Genomic DNA, 12,692 nt, shown 5'->3' with positions numbered 1-12,692 from the left:
CACGGAACCGGTCCCTGGTGCCCAAAAGGTTGGGGACTTCTGCCCTAGCTTTGGTCTCAACAATTATTTATTGATTTATACACCGCCTTTCTTATTTTTATCAATAACTCAAGGCAGTGAACATATCTGATACAGATAGTCCTCGACATATAACCATTTGTTCGAATACGACTTATGACCTTTTTTCACACTTATGACCGTTGCAGCATCCCCATGGTCACGTGATCAAAATTCGGATGCTTGGCAACTGGCATGTATTTATGACAGTTGTGGTGTCCCAGAGTCATTTGATCATTTTTTGTGACCTTCTGAGAAGCAAAGTCAATGGGAAAAGTAGATTCATTTAACAACCACATTACTCACTTAACAACCACAGTGTTTCATTTAACAACTGTGGCAAGAAAAGTTGTAAAATGGGGCAAAATTCACTTAACAACTGTCTTACCTAACAACAGAAATTGTGGTCTCAGTTGAGGTCGTAAGTCAAGGAGTATCTGTAATCCTTCTTCCTCTTATTTTCCCCCCAACAACAACCCCGTGAGCTGAGTTGGATTGAGAGAGAGTGGCCCAGCTGGCTTTGTGCCTAAGGCGGGATTAGAACTCACAGTCTCTTGCCTTCTAGCCTGGTGCCTCAACTGTTATCCCAAACTGGCTCTCAGATATATCCATGCATCTTATTTGATATTTTTAAAAGACCACCCACATGTTGAGTGATTCTCGGTGGCTGCCAAAATGTAAGTCAAAGTGGGCTGGGTATAAAGTTTGTAAATCTGTCATCAGAAATATGTTACTCCCCCTCTTTAACATCTAACAGCCAAGATACAAAGGCAAAAAGAATGGGGGAGAAACAGGAAAGCCAGTAAATGCTTGGTGACCAGCTGGAATATTTAGTGATGAAAAAATTCGGGAGAAGGAAGGAAACGAACAGAACAGAACAGAATAGAATAGATGCTGGGAGAGACCTTGGAGGTCTTCTAGTCCAGCCCCCTGCTCAAGCAGGAGAACCTATACCATTTCAGACAGCTGAGTGTCTAGTATCTTCTTAAAAATTTCCAGTGATGGAGCGCTCACGATTTCTGGGGGTAAGCTGTTCCACTGGTTGATTGTCCTCACTGTCAGGAAGTTTCTCCTTAATTCCAGGTTGCTTCTCTCTTTGATCAGTTTCCAACCATTGTTTCTCGTCCTTCCCTCACTGTCAGGAAGTTTCTCCTTAATTCCAGGTTGCTTCTCTCTTTGATCGGTTTCCAACCATTGTTTCTCGTCCTTCCCTCTGGTGCTCTGGTGAACAACCTGGTCCCCTCTTCCTTGTGGCAGCTCCTCAGATACTGGAACACTGCTATCATGTCCCCCCTATTTCTTCTTTTCTTTAGACTAGCCAAACCCAAGTCCCGTAGCTGGTCTCAGCTATACTGATGCCTTGATTGAGCCAAAATCAAGTCCTGGTCACATCCATATCACTGGCAAAAATATGGAAGTTGTGTGCCATTTTCTGCCAAGATACAATTTTGACTTTCTAATTTAGCTTACCGCTCTGGGATTTCTTGCTGCTCTTAGACACTAAAATTAAGTTTATTAACTTTCTGAGATTACTCAAAGTCATTTAACTGTAGCTAAAAAGAGTAATCCTTCACACTACTCCAGATGTTCCTGTCATCAGCTGAAATAATTGGGAGAAAGTAAAAAGATGAGTGTTAAGAAGGATCTAAATCAGTTTGTAAAAACAACATTCAAACCATCTGGAACGCCGTTAACAAAAGAAAAGAATCTTGTATAGTCTGATTTTTATTTCTAAAATCTGAATTGCAAAAAACAAGAATCTAGAAAGCCAACCTATTTCCTCAAGGCAGAATTCCATTATTCTTTCTTCTTATTATTATTATTGATGACCTCATTGATACACTGAGGAAAATCCAAGGAATGCAAAGACTTTTCAGAGGGGAAAAAAAATTCCTAAGCTCATAATATCAGCTCAGTGAGTACCGTATATACTTGAGTATAAGCCGAATTTTTCAGCCCACTTTTTGGGCTGAAAAATTCCACTTCGGCTTATACTCCAGTCAACAAAAAAAACTTACCGAGGACTTGTGCGCGGCCGAGGCTTTGGTGCTTCCGGGATCGCCCGCACCTCTCCCAAGCCACCGCCGTCCGAGACCTGCCGAAGTTTGGGGAGGTTTGGGGAGGTGCGCGCGCACCTCCCCAAACTCCGCGCCTTGCCTGCCTGCTTCTTTCCGCAGCGGAAAGAAGCAGGCAGGCAGGGCGCGGAGGAACGGAGACTTGCCGACGTTTGGGGAGGTTTGGGCGCCTCCCCAAACCTCGGCAGGTCTCCGTTCCTCCTGCCGACCTTTGGGGAGGTTTGGGCGCCTCCCCAAACCTCCCCAAACCTCGGCAGGTCTCCGTTCCTGTTTGGGGAGGTTTGGGCACCTCCCCAAACCTCGGCAGGTCTCCGTTCCTCCGCGCAGACCTGCCGACGTTTGGGGAGGTTTGGGCGCCTCCCCAAACCTCCCCAAACCTCGGCAGGTCTCCGTTCCTGTTTTGGGAGGTTTGGGCGCCTCCCCAAACCTCGGCAGGTCTCCGTTCCTCCGCGCAGACCTGCCGACCTTTGGGGAGGTTTGGGCGCCTCCCCAAACGTCCCCAAACCTCGGCAGGTCTCCGTTCCTGTTTGGGGAGGTTTGGGCGCCTCCCCAAACCTCCCCAAACCTCGGCAGGTCTCCGTTCCTCCGCGCAGACCTGCCGACCTTTGGGGAGGTTTGGGCACCTCCCCAAACGTCCCCAAACCTCGGCAGGTCTCCGTTCCTGTTTGGGGAGGTTTGGGCGCCTCCCCAAACCTCCCCAAACCTCGGCAGGTCTCCGTTCCTCCGCGCAGACCTGCCGACCTTTGGGGAGGTTTGGGCGCCTCCCCAAACGTCCCCAAACCTCGGCAGGTCTCCGTTCCTGTTTGGGGAGGTTTGGGCGCCTCCCCAAACCTCCCCAAACCTTGGCAGGTCTCCGTTCCTCCGCGCAGACCTGCCGACCTTTGGGGAGGTTTGGGCGCCTCCCCAAACGTCCCCAAACCTCGGCAGGTCTCCGTTCCTGTTTGGGGAGGTTTGGGCGCCTCCCCAAACCTCCCCAAACCTCGGCAGGTCTCCGTTCCTCCGCGCAGACCTGCCGACCTTTGGGGAGGTTTGGGCGCCTCCCCAAACGTCCCCAAACCTCGGCAGGTCTCCGTTCCTGTTTGGGGAGGTTTGGGCGCCTCCCCAAACCTCCCCAAACCTCGGCAGGTCTCCGTTCCTCCGCGCAGACCTGCCGACCTTTGGGGAGGTTTGGGCGCCTCCCCAAACGTCCCCAAACCTCGGCAGGTCTCCGTTCCTGTTTGGGGAGGTTTGGGCGCCTCCCCAAACCTCCCCAAACCTCGGCAGGTCTCCGTTCCTCCGCGCAGACCTGCCGACCTTTGGGGAGGTTTGGGCGCCTCCCCAAACGTCCCCAAACCTCGGCAGGTCTCCGTTCCTGTTTGGGGAGGTTTGGGCGCCTCCCCAAACCTCCCCAAACCTCGGCAGGTCTCCGTTCCTCCGCGCAGACCTGCCGACCTTTGGGGAGGTTTGGGCGCCTCCCCAAACGTCCCCAAACCTCGGCAGGTCTCCGTTCTTCCTGCCGACCTTTGGGGAGGTTTGGGCGCCTCCCCAAACCTCCCCAAACCTCGGCAGGTCTGCGCGGAGGAACGGAGACCTGCCGAGGTTTGGGGAGGTTTGGGGAGGCGCCCAAACCTCCCCAAACAGGAACGGAGACCTGCCGAGGTTTGGGGAGGTTTGGGGAGGCGCCCAAACCTCCCCAAAGGTCGGCAGGTCTGCGCGGAGGAACGGAGACCTGCCGAGGTTTGGTGAGGCGCCCAAACCTCCCCAAAGGTCGGCAGGAGGAACGGAGACCTGCCGAGGTTTGGGGAGGTTTGGGGAGGCGCCCAAACCTCCCCAAAGGTCGGCAGGAGGAACGGAGACCTGCCGAGGTTTGGGGAGGCGCCCAAACCTCCCCAAAGGTCGGCAGGAGGAACGGAGACCTGCCGAGGTTTGGGGAGGTTTGGGGAGGCGCCCAAACCTCCCCAAAGGTCGGCAGGAGGAACGGAGACCTGCCGAGGTTTGGGGAGGTTTGGGGAGGCGCCCAAACCTCCCCAAAGGTCGGCAGGAGGAACGGAGACCTGCCGAGGTTTGGGGAGGTTTGGGGAGGCGCCCAAACCTCCCCAAAGGTTGGCAGGAGGAACGGAGACCTGCCGAGGTTTGGGGAGGTTTGGGGAGGCGCCCAAACCTCCCCAAAGGTCGGCAGGAGGAACGGAGACCTGCCGAGGTTTGGGGAGGCGCCCAAACCTCCCCAAAGGTCGGCAGGTCTGCGCGGAGGAACGGAGACCTGCCGAGGTTTGGGGAGGTTTGGGGAGGCGCCCAAACCTCCCCAAAGGTCGGCAGGAGGAACGGAGACCTGCCGAGGTTTGGGGAGGTTTGGGGAGGCGCCCAAACCTCCCCAAAGGTCGGCAGGAGGAACGGAGACCTGCCGACGTTTGGGGAGGTTTGGGGAGGCGCCCAAACCTCCCCAAAGGTCGGCAGGAGGAACGGAGACCTGCCGACGAGCCGCGGCCACACAGGGTATTCCTGTGTATTCAGGCTTGCAAAATGGCGGATCGAGCCTCTGCTGGCGGCAGAGGCTTGCAGAACGGCGGATCGGCTTATACTCGAGTCAATAACTTTTTCCAGTTTTTGGGGGTGAAATTGGGGGTCTCGGCTTATACTCGAGTCGGCTTATACTCAAGTATATACGGTATATTCAAGAGGCACACAACAGTCTGACGGTTAGGAGGAAAAAATGACGAAACAAAACAAGGCACTGCTGCAGCAAAGTGAGTGGAATAGTCACTAAGAGCCCAGGTAGCTGTACCGCATGCTGCAAATTGCAGTGATACATTTGTACAAGTTTATACAAATCCCCAAACACTTGCAATTGCATAATATATGTACACTACACAGGGCTATTCTGAAGAGCACTCTGAAGCTTTGGCTGTTCCAGAATGCAGCAATGTGAATAGACATAGTCATGTTTTGATGTGCCCACGTAACACCTTTGCTTCATGAGCTGCACTAGTTGCCTGTTCCCTTCCAGGTGTGATTCAAGGTGCTGGTTGTTGTGTACTGGGTTCTTTGCAGCGAGCAGGAGACGAGGCGAGAGAGTTCAGGCAGGAACTTGCTTTATTGAATGCAGGAACTGAACTGTTAACCAAGGCTTCTATGCAGCTATTTATACTGCTGGCCACTAGGCGGCGGCCAATAGGTTTGAAGGAGCCTATTGCCGCCCTAGAGCCAACCAATGGTGGTCTTGGAGACTGTTTGTCTGAGGAGCCAGCGACCGTTACTCAACTCCCTGATTAAGCAACCCCCAACAGCAATCAAGACATGTGGTACAGTTCAAGTAAAACAGGCCCAATACATTACACTGGTTGCTACCCACAAAGCTCTACATAATGTATAGACCCTAGTTACTTGTTACCTGTCTCCCATAGTATTTTCCCAGTCAATTCCATCTTGCAGGATTATCATTCTCCAGATTCCTTCAATTAAACCACGTTGGCTACTGAGACCCAGACTGGTGCCTCCTTCGTAGTTGTGCTTGCCCTCTGCTGTTGTTTAGAAGAGCCATGGAGACCTTGCTCTTCACCCAGGCCTTGTAGCAGGGGTCCTCAAACGTGGCCACTTTAAGACTTGTGGACTTCGACTCCCAGAATTCCCCAGCCAGCCATGCTGGCTGGGGAATTCTGGGAGTTGAAGTCCACAAGTCTTAAAGTGGCCACTGTTGAGGGCCCTTGCTTTGTAGGGAGTGAGAGGGAGACCGCTCGCTTCATTCCATCCAGCCCCTCATGCTTGCCATCTTTTATCGGGTTTGTTATGCTTTCATTTTCCCTGTGTACAAAAATTATGTAATGTATGAGGGGAAAAGAGAAAAAAAAATACGATGCAACTTTGAAGGCAATCTTTAGATCCAATATTGTTTTTCCTTTTTTCTAAAAAAATACCAATACCATAGAGTAGGGGTAGGCAACCTTGGCTCTTTTATGACGTGTGGACTTCAACTCCCAGAATTCCTGAGCGAGCATGGCTGGCTCAGGAATTCTGGGAGTTGAAGTCCACGAGTCATAAAAGAGCCAAAGTTGCCTACCCCTGGCATAGAGGTAGTCCTCAACTTATAGACATTTGTTTATCAACTATTTAAATTACAACAGCACTGGGGGAAAAATTACTTACAACCAGTCCTTGCACTTAACAACTGTTGCAGCACCCTGATGGTCAGGTGATCAAAATTCAGGTGCAAGGCAACCAGCTTGTATACACAAGAGTTGCAGTATCCCGAGGTCTGGCTTCCAAGCAAAGCCAATAGGGGAAGCCGGATTTGCTTAACAACCACATGAGTCACTTAACAGTGGCAAAAAAAAGATTGTGAGATCAGGCCCAACTCATCTAACAACCGCTTTGCTTAGCAACAGAAATTCTGGTCCCAATTGGGATCATAAATCGAGGGCTACCTGTAATCTTACGTTTTTTGCAAGACTAATACTTGGGTGTCTCTTTTTCAGTACAGCTACTCGGCTCCCCAATTAGAATTCAGTGTGGACATTTTCGTCCAGCGGAAACGGCATCTCCGTGTGGACAGCGTTGAACATCTAAATGGTAACAGGGAAAGGGCGTACGGCTATCTTCATGGCTTAAATCACAACAACATTGGAGCAGCTGTAGACAAAATTGTCTTTGTTTTATGAAATAAGAGAGTTGTGGTAGTTTCTACTCATATCTTGATTTGCCTTGACGGAGCTCGCTTGCAAGGGACTGGGTTGTGTTCTGCAATGAACTAGGAGCCAGTGGGGCTGTTGAAGAAGAAATTTTGGTAGGCAAAACATAGTGCCTATCAAGACTGGGTGGGAAGGATGGAAGGAAGGATGGAAGGAAGGAAGTGTTCTGTACCAGCCTGCTACCGGCCCTGCAGAAAAGGCAGGGACAACCCCTTTTACAAGAAGGCAAGAGGCTGGAATTAAGTCTGCCAAATTTATTGATACAAAAGCAAACGGAACAAGACATGAACCAAGAAACAGGAGCTTTTCAAGCGGTTGCCTTCAGCAAACCAGCCCTCCCACGCATTCCCCTTTTATACAGTTCAGGGCATGGCTTCTCTCTGCCTCCTTCCGAGGTGCCCCATTGCCTTCCTCTGTTTACTCCTGATTGACTGCCTCCTGCATCGGGCGTCCTTGAACAGGGCCAGCTGTGGGTCATCTTCATCCACGCTGTCAGGCTCACACAGCTGGGTCTCCGTTGTGACCAGGTGGGAGGGGCCTGGCTGAGGGCTCTCATCAGCAAGTTCTTCAACCCCCTCAGCAAGCTCTTCAACACCCCCCTCCTCCTCCTCTGAGTCGTCTGACACAACTGCCGAACCCACAGGCTGACCCTGAATCACAACAGGAAGGAAGGAAGGAAGGAAGGAAGGAAGGAAGGAAGGAAGGAAGGAAGGAAGGAAGGAAGGAAGACAGGCAGGCAGGCATAGGGAAGGAAAGCAGGCATAGGGAGGGAGGGAGGGAGGGAGGAAAGGAAGGAAGGAAGAAAGAAAGGAAAGGCATAGGGAAGGAAGGCAAGCAGAAGGAGGGAGGGAGGGAGGGAGGGAGGAAGGAAATAGCTTGCTAAATCCCTTCTGTTTCTCCTTGTACCATTTGGTTTCTGTATCCAAAGAATTGCTATATGGACCCTACTAATGCCCATCTCAATTCTCTTTCAGTGACCTTATACAACTGTTCGGTGGGACACTTAGATTGCAGCCGCTGCCAAACCGCTGATGCCAAGTACAGCTGTGTCTGGTGTGGAGGAGAGCAGCCTAGCTGCCTATTCCAAGACTCCTGCAAAGAAGAGGTTGCAGACACCTGCCCGGCCCCACTGATTCATGCAGTGAGTAACTGTCCCAGCGTGATGGAAACCAGATTCTTGGTGGGAAAAATCCACAGGAATGTAGAATGCTTGTACGAATGCTGGTGAAGATAATGGCTCGTTCCCATAGAGCAACTGAAATGCTTCTCGTCCTAGGAAGCGTGAGCTTCCTTTGGAGAAGGAATAGTAGAGGTTTCCATTTGTTTCCAGCCGCAGGCTGCGTTGGTTCTGCACCTCACTAAAGTTCTGAAGCTCCTTAACGACAGAAAGATCTGGGACTTTTCTATTGGTTATGCACAACGCAGAGCAGCTTGTAATCGTTGTAATTGTATTACAACAGACATGTCAAACACAAGGCCTGGGGGCCGGATCCGGCCCGCGAAGTGGTTTCATGTGGCCCCCAAAGCCACCCTGGAAACAGTGAGGGAATGGCCCCCGCTGCCTTGGCCCTGGCCCAGAGACCCTCCTTCTGCCAGAGACCCCCAGATCTGTCCCACTCCTGCCCAGGCCCCCATAAGCACCCTTGATGCGAACGATGTAGAGCTGGCCACGCCCACCCAGTAGGCCATACGCACTCTAGCCACGCCCACCCAGTAGGCCACACCCACCCTGGGCCCCCCGCCCCCCCGAGGGCAACCGCAATGCTGATGTGGCCCTCAATGAAATTGAGTTTGACACCCCTGTATTACAACATAAAACAACGAATCCAACGCTAGTATGATTTGAAGACAGGAAGTTAAGAGATGTGCCTCTTCGTTCAGCCGGGAGCCTCAGGCTCTTAAGGGCGTGCAGGTGGGAAGAAAAAGGAAAACCCAATTCTGTCTCCAGCTTTCTGCTAAAGAGAGAAAGCAAAGGCACGATCTGCCCGTGTGCTCAACCTCACATACAGATTGCAGGCAGGAAGCGTGTCCTTTGGAGCAATTGCATTTGGCTACACAGTTAGACCGTTAAGATCAAATGAAGCTATAAGTCTCTATCTGAAGGGTAATATAACAAGATAATTTTTGTATTCATGAGCATTGCTTTTTTCTGTATAAAATGTATATAGGAAGGGGCTGAGTCTTATTTACATGAGCTATCGTGATAGGTATCTGTAAGACAACAGATCAGAGAATAATGTTCATAGCTGCCCCTTCCTGTTCACAAGCTTTTTCACAGACTTGACCTTGACAAGAGAAATCAATACTACACTGAAATTTAAAGAAAGGCTTCACTGAGCAAGTGGTTTTTAAAGAAGATGGAAGAGAGATGAGATGATAATGAGCAGAGGGCAAGTAGGAGAGAATTATCCCAGAAAACAACATACACACAGATAAGAAGAAAAATAGATTTAAAAGAGAAACATGTAATAGCAATGAAAACAAACAGGGGGATGCGGAAAGATGGAAAAAGGTGATAAAGCAAAGGCAGAAAATCAGAGAACATTAAGCAGACATGTTTAAAGGCCTTGATAAGATCAGAAGAAAATCAACAGTGAACAAAACCCAAAACAATGGAGATTTTTATAGTGCCTTAAAAGGTAAACAGATTAATATATATGTAGACTGCTTTCTTTTTTTTTATTGAAAAGTTTTAACATACAGTTTATCTTTAACAGTCCCCCCTCCCCCTCCCTTCTCCCTCCCCCCCTACCTCTCCCCCCTCCCCCCCTCCCCCCCCCGACTTCCCAGAGCTAAATACAAGGTATATAAAAAAAACAATCATAAACAACCATATACTAACAACCATAACCTCTAAAATCCATCACTCTCTAGCTTATATAGGATGAGACAAACCTTAATAATATTAAATATATATTATAAAGAAACTAAAATAAAAAAAGAAAAACAAAAAGAAGGAAGACTTATTCAAATGCTACATGAAACTTCTTAACCCTATACTTATTCTGGATAAACTCAATCCATTTTCTCCATTCCATAATGTAACGTTCTTGCGAGTGATCTTTCAAATAAGCCGAAATCTTCGCCATTTCTGCCAGGTCGGAGACCTTTAAAGTCCACTCTTCTATGGTCGGCAGTTGTATGTAGACTGCTTTCTGTTTAAACATTTTAGAGATAGGCATATAAAGGATTAAGACACAACTGATAAATTTACAAAGACATAAAAAACAATAAATAAAATACATGCGTTATAAAGGGATGGGGCCAGGAACAGAACTAATCCTTAAAACATCTAAGGATGAATAGAGAAATTTCATTACAAGTTCTCACAACATATTCTGAAGAGAGACTTACAATAGGTCTGTGCCAGTCATGGTGCAGGCAGAAACACCTCCTCAGGCACAAGGAATCCATACTGACAACATGGATTCCACTCGCTTCATCAAAGGAAGCCATGCTGTCTGGACCACAATGTCCAGGCTATCACGTTCACCATTTCCAACCATGATAGTCAATTGCAGCAAAAACAAAAAAAACAACACGTTTTATGGCATTTTGAAGTGTTTGTTGTTTTTGCTGCAACTCACTCATACGGTTGCCTCTGGGAACTATAAACACACAAATTGTGTCCCTTGAATGTCATTCATCAGAATTTGGCAACAATGTGGGGACGGGGTATAAGAATAGAAAAATGAATGCTGAATCTAGGCATCCTTCATTCCACAAGTTTAAAATTTAGGATGCAGTGACCAGTTTTGCTAGCAAAGTCAGAATTAAGCTACCTATCCCATAATACTGAGTTCATCTGGTGAAATCTGAGTAGCATTCTAATTAATGGACTAAAGGACAAATCTGGAAATCCCTGCCTTACATCTTGTTTTTCTTTTTTTTTTTATGACCCTGTAGTCCCTTAATTCAGGGCAGACTCAGGGCAACTGGATGAAGCTGAGCATTTACTGGCCATATGCTCTTCCTGATGCCTATGTGGAGTTCACAGTAGATACTTGTTCTTTGAGCCCTAAGAGAGAAATATCTGCTGCTACCTAGGATTAAAATTGCAACCTTCCGACTAGTCCAGGGGTAGGCAACCTCGGCTCTTTTATGACTCATGGATTTCAACTCCCAGAATTCCTGAGTCAGCTGACTCAGGAATTCTGGGAGTTGAAGTCCATTAGTCATAAAAGAGCCGAGGTTGCCTACCCCTGGACTAGGCCACTACCCTATTGCCTTTTCATCTTTTTTATGCCATAAGAAACTCTTCCTCCAATATTAGGTGTGTCCCATCAGCAAGGAATTATAAAGACTGAAGAGCATTATTAGTCTGTGGTGCATTAGATAAGCTATAATGCTCAACAACTTAGTGTAGTTTTCAAGTAATCAGATAATATATCTCAGCTGCAAATTTATTGGCTGCTACATAGGTTGATTTGGAGTGTTTTTATTGTTCTTCATTGTTTTAAAATGTTAGTGTTTTAATCGTAATCTATTTTTTGGACTGTAAGCCACCCAGAATCATTGACTTAGATGGGCGGCTATAGAAATTGAATAAATAAAGTTAAAAAATAATTTTAAAAAATGTTCCTGTGGTTATCAGGTGTACCCCCTAACTGGTCTGGTTGAAGGTGGAACCAGAGTCACCATCACGGGTTCAAACCTTGGGCAGAAGCATCAAGATATTGCAGAGACCGTCACAGTTGCAGGAATCCCCTGTGAAGTTGATGCTCTGGTGTACGAAATCTCCAGCAGGTAAGCGCCGATCCAACAGGCTCATGGCAATAAGAATGGCACTCTTCCATGGCATAGCTATGTAGTGCATGTAGTGGGTGAACATTTCTGTCCTTCTCCCTTAAGCAGATGGTGGCCTTTCCATCAGCAGTAGCCCTATCTTAACTTCTCACCAGCTTCTTTAGTCCAACTGGTGAGGGTTGAGTAGGGTTGTCATGGGCTACTGGAATTCAAAGGTAAAGGTTCCCCCGCGCATGCGTGCTAGTCATTTCCAACTCTAGGGGCCGGTGCTCATCTCCGTTTCAAAGCCGAAGAGCCAGCGCTTGTCTGAGGACGTCTCCGTGGTCATGTGGCTGGCATGACTAGACGCCAAAGGCGCACGGAACGCTGTTACCTTCCCACCGTAGTGGTCCCTATTTTTCTACTTGCATTTTTACATGCTTTCGAACTGCTAGGTTGGCAGAAGCTGGGACGAGTAACAGGCGCTCACTCTGTTACGCGGCACTCGGGATTCGACCCACCAAACTGCCGACCTTCTGATCGACAAGCTCAGCGTCCTAACCCACTAAGCCACCACTGATTCATAGGATCAGCTTTATTGACAGGAGAAAGACTCTTTGCTAGTGACAGGCTGAAATCTGAAGCTCTGGTAGATTAGTATGAAGTTTAAGACATATCTTCACAGACACCCGCAAGGCCAACCAAACCTAGCAGATGCAAGCTAACCAAAGTTACATCAACTCCCAATAAAAAAAAATACTGGTTGCCCTATTGGACACCTTTCCCTGATTCCTATTTTATAAGGTACTGGCAATGAAGGTAGGACTCTGGGGTTTGTTTGTTTTTTGTCCCAAATCAATAGGACAAGTTCAAACTTGGTGCTTCTGCTGTTTAAGCTGTTATGTCCATGAACTCGCTTGTGGGATGATATTCATAAAAGCAGGAGGGAAAAAAAATCTCGATTGTGACTGCTATTTGCCCCTGTTGGGGCAAAGAAGGAAAGGTTGGTCACTGGGGTAGGGAACCCATAATTCTCCAGCTACTGGTAGATTGTACAGGGATAGATTAAGAATTGGACTCCAGCAGCATCTAGATCAGGGTTTCTCAACCTTGGCAACTTTAGGATGGGTCGACTTCCAACTCCCAGGATTCCCCAGCTAGCAGAGAGTTGAAG

The 12,692-nt window shown here is 48.4% G+C and overlaps 2 protein-coding genes across 2 annotated transcripts in view; one reads left to right on the top strand and one right to left on the bottom strand.

Moving 5' to 3' along the window:
* The window catches only part of TADA3 (transcriptional adaptor 3), a 701,258-nt gene that overhangs the window by 92,961 nt on the left and 595,605 nt on the right, over window positions 1-12,692 (bottom strand). The window lies entirely within an intron of this gene.
* Window positions 1-12,692, top strand: part of PLXNB1 (plexin B1) — a 136,027-nt gene that overhangs the window by 79,382 nt on the left and 43,953 nt on the right. The window contains exons 13-15 of the mRNA XM_081319087.1: window positions 6,581-6,674; window positions 7,768-7,934; window positions 11,388-11,539. Coding sequence (XP_081175213.1) covers window positions 6,581-6,674; window positions 7,768-7,934; window positions 11,388-11,539 — 413 coding nt within the window. The remainder of the gene's footprint in view (window positions 1-6,580; window positions 6,675-7,767; window positions 7,935-11,387; window positions 11,540-12,692) is intronic.

Source organism: Vipera berus (assembly GCF_964194415.1).
Source record: "Vipera berus genome assembly, chromosome: 2".
NCBI classification, from domain to species: Eukaryota; Metazoa; Chordata; class Lepidosauria; order Squamata; family Viperidae; genus Vipera; species Vipera berus.
The sequence above is the reverse complement of the archived record's forward strand: the minus strand, read 5'-3'. Positions and strand labels throughout refer to the sequence as shown.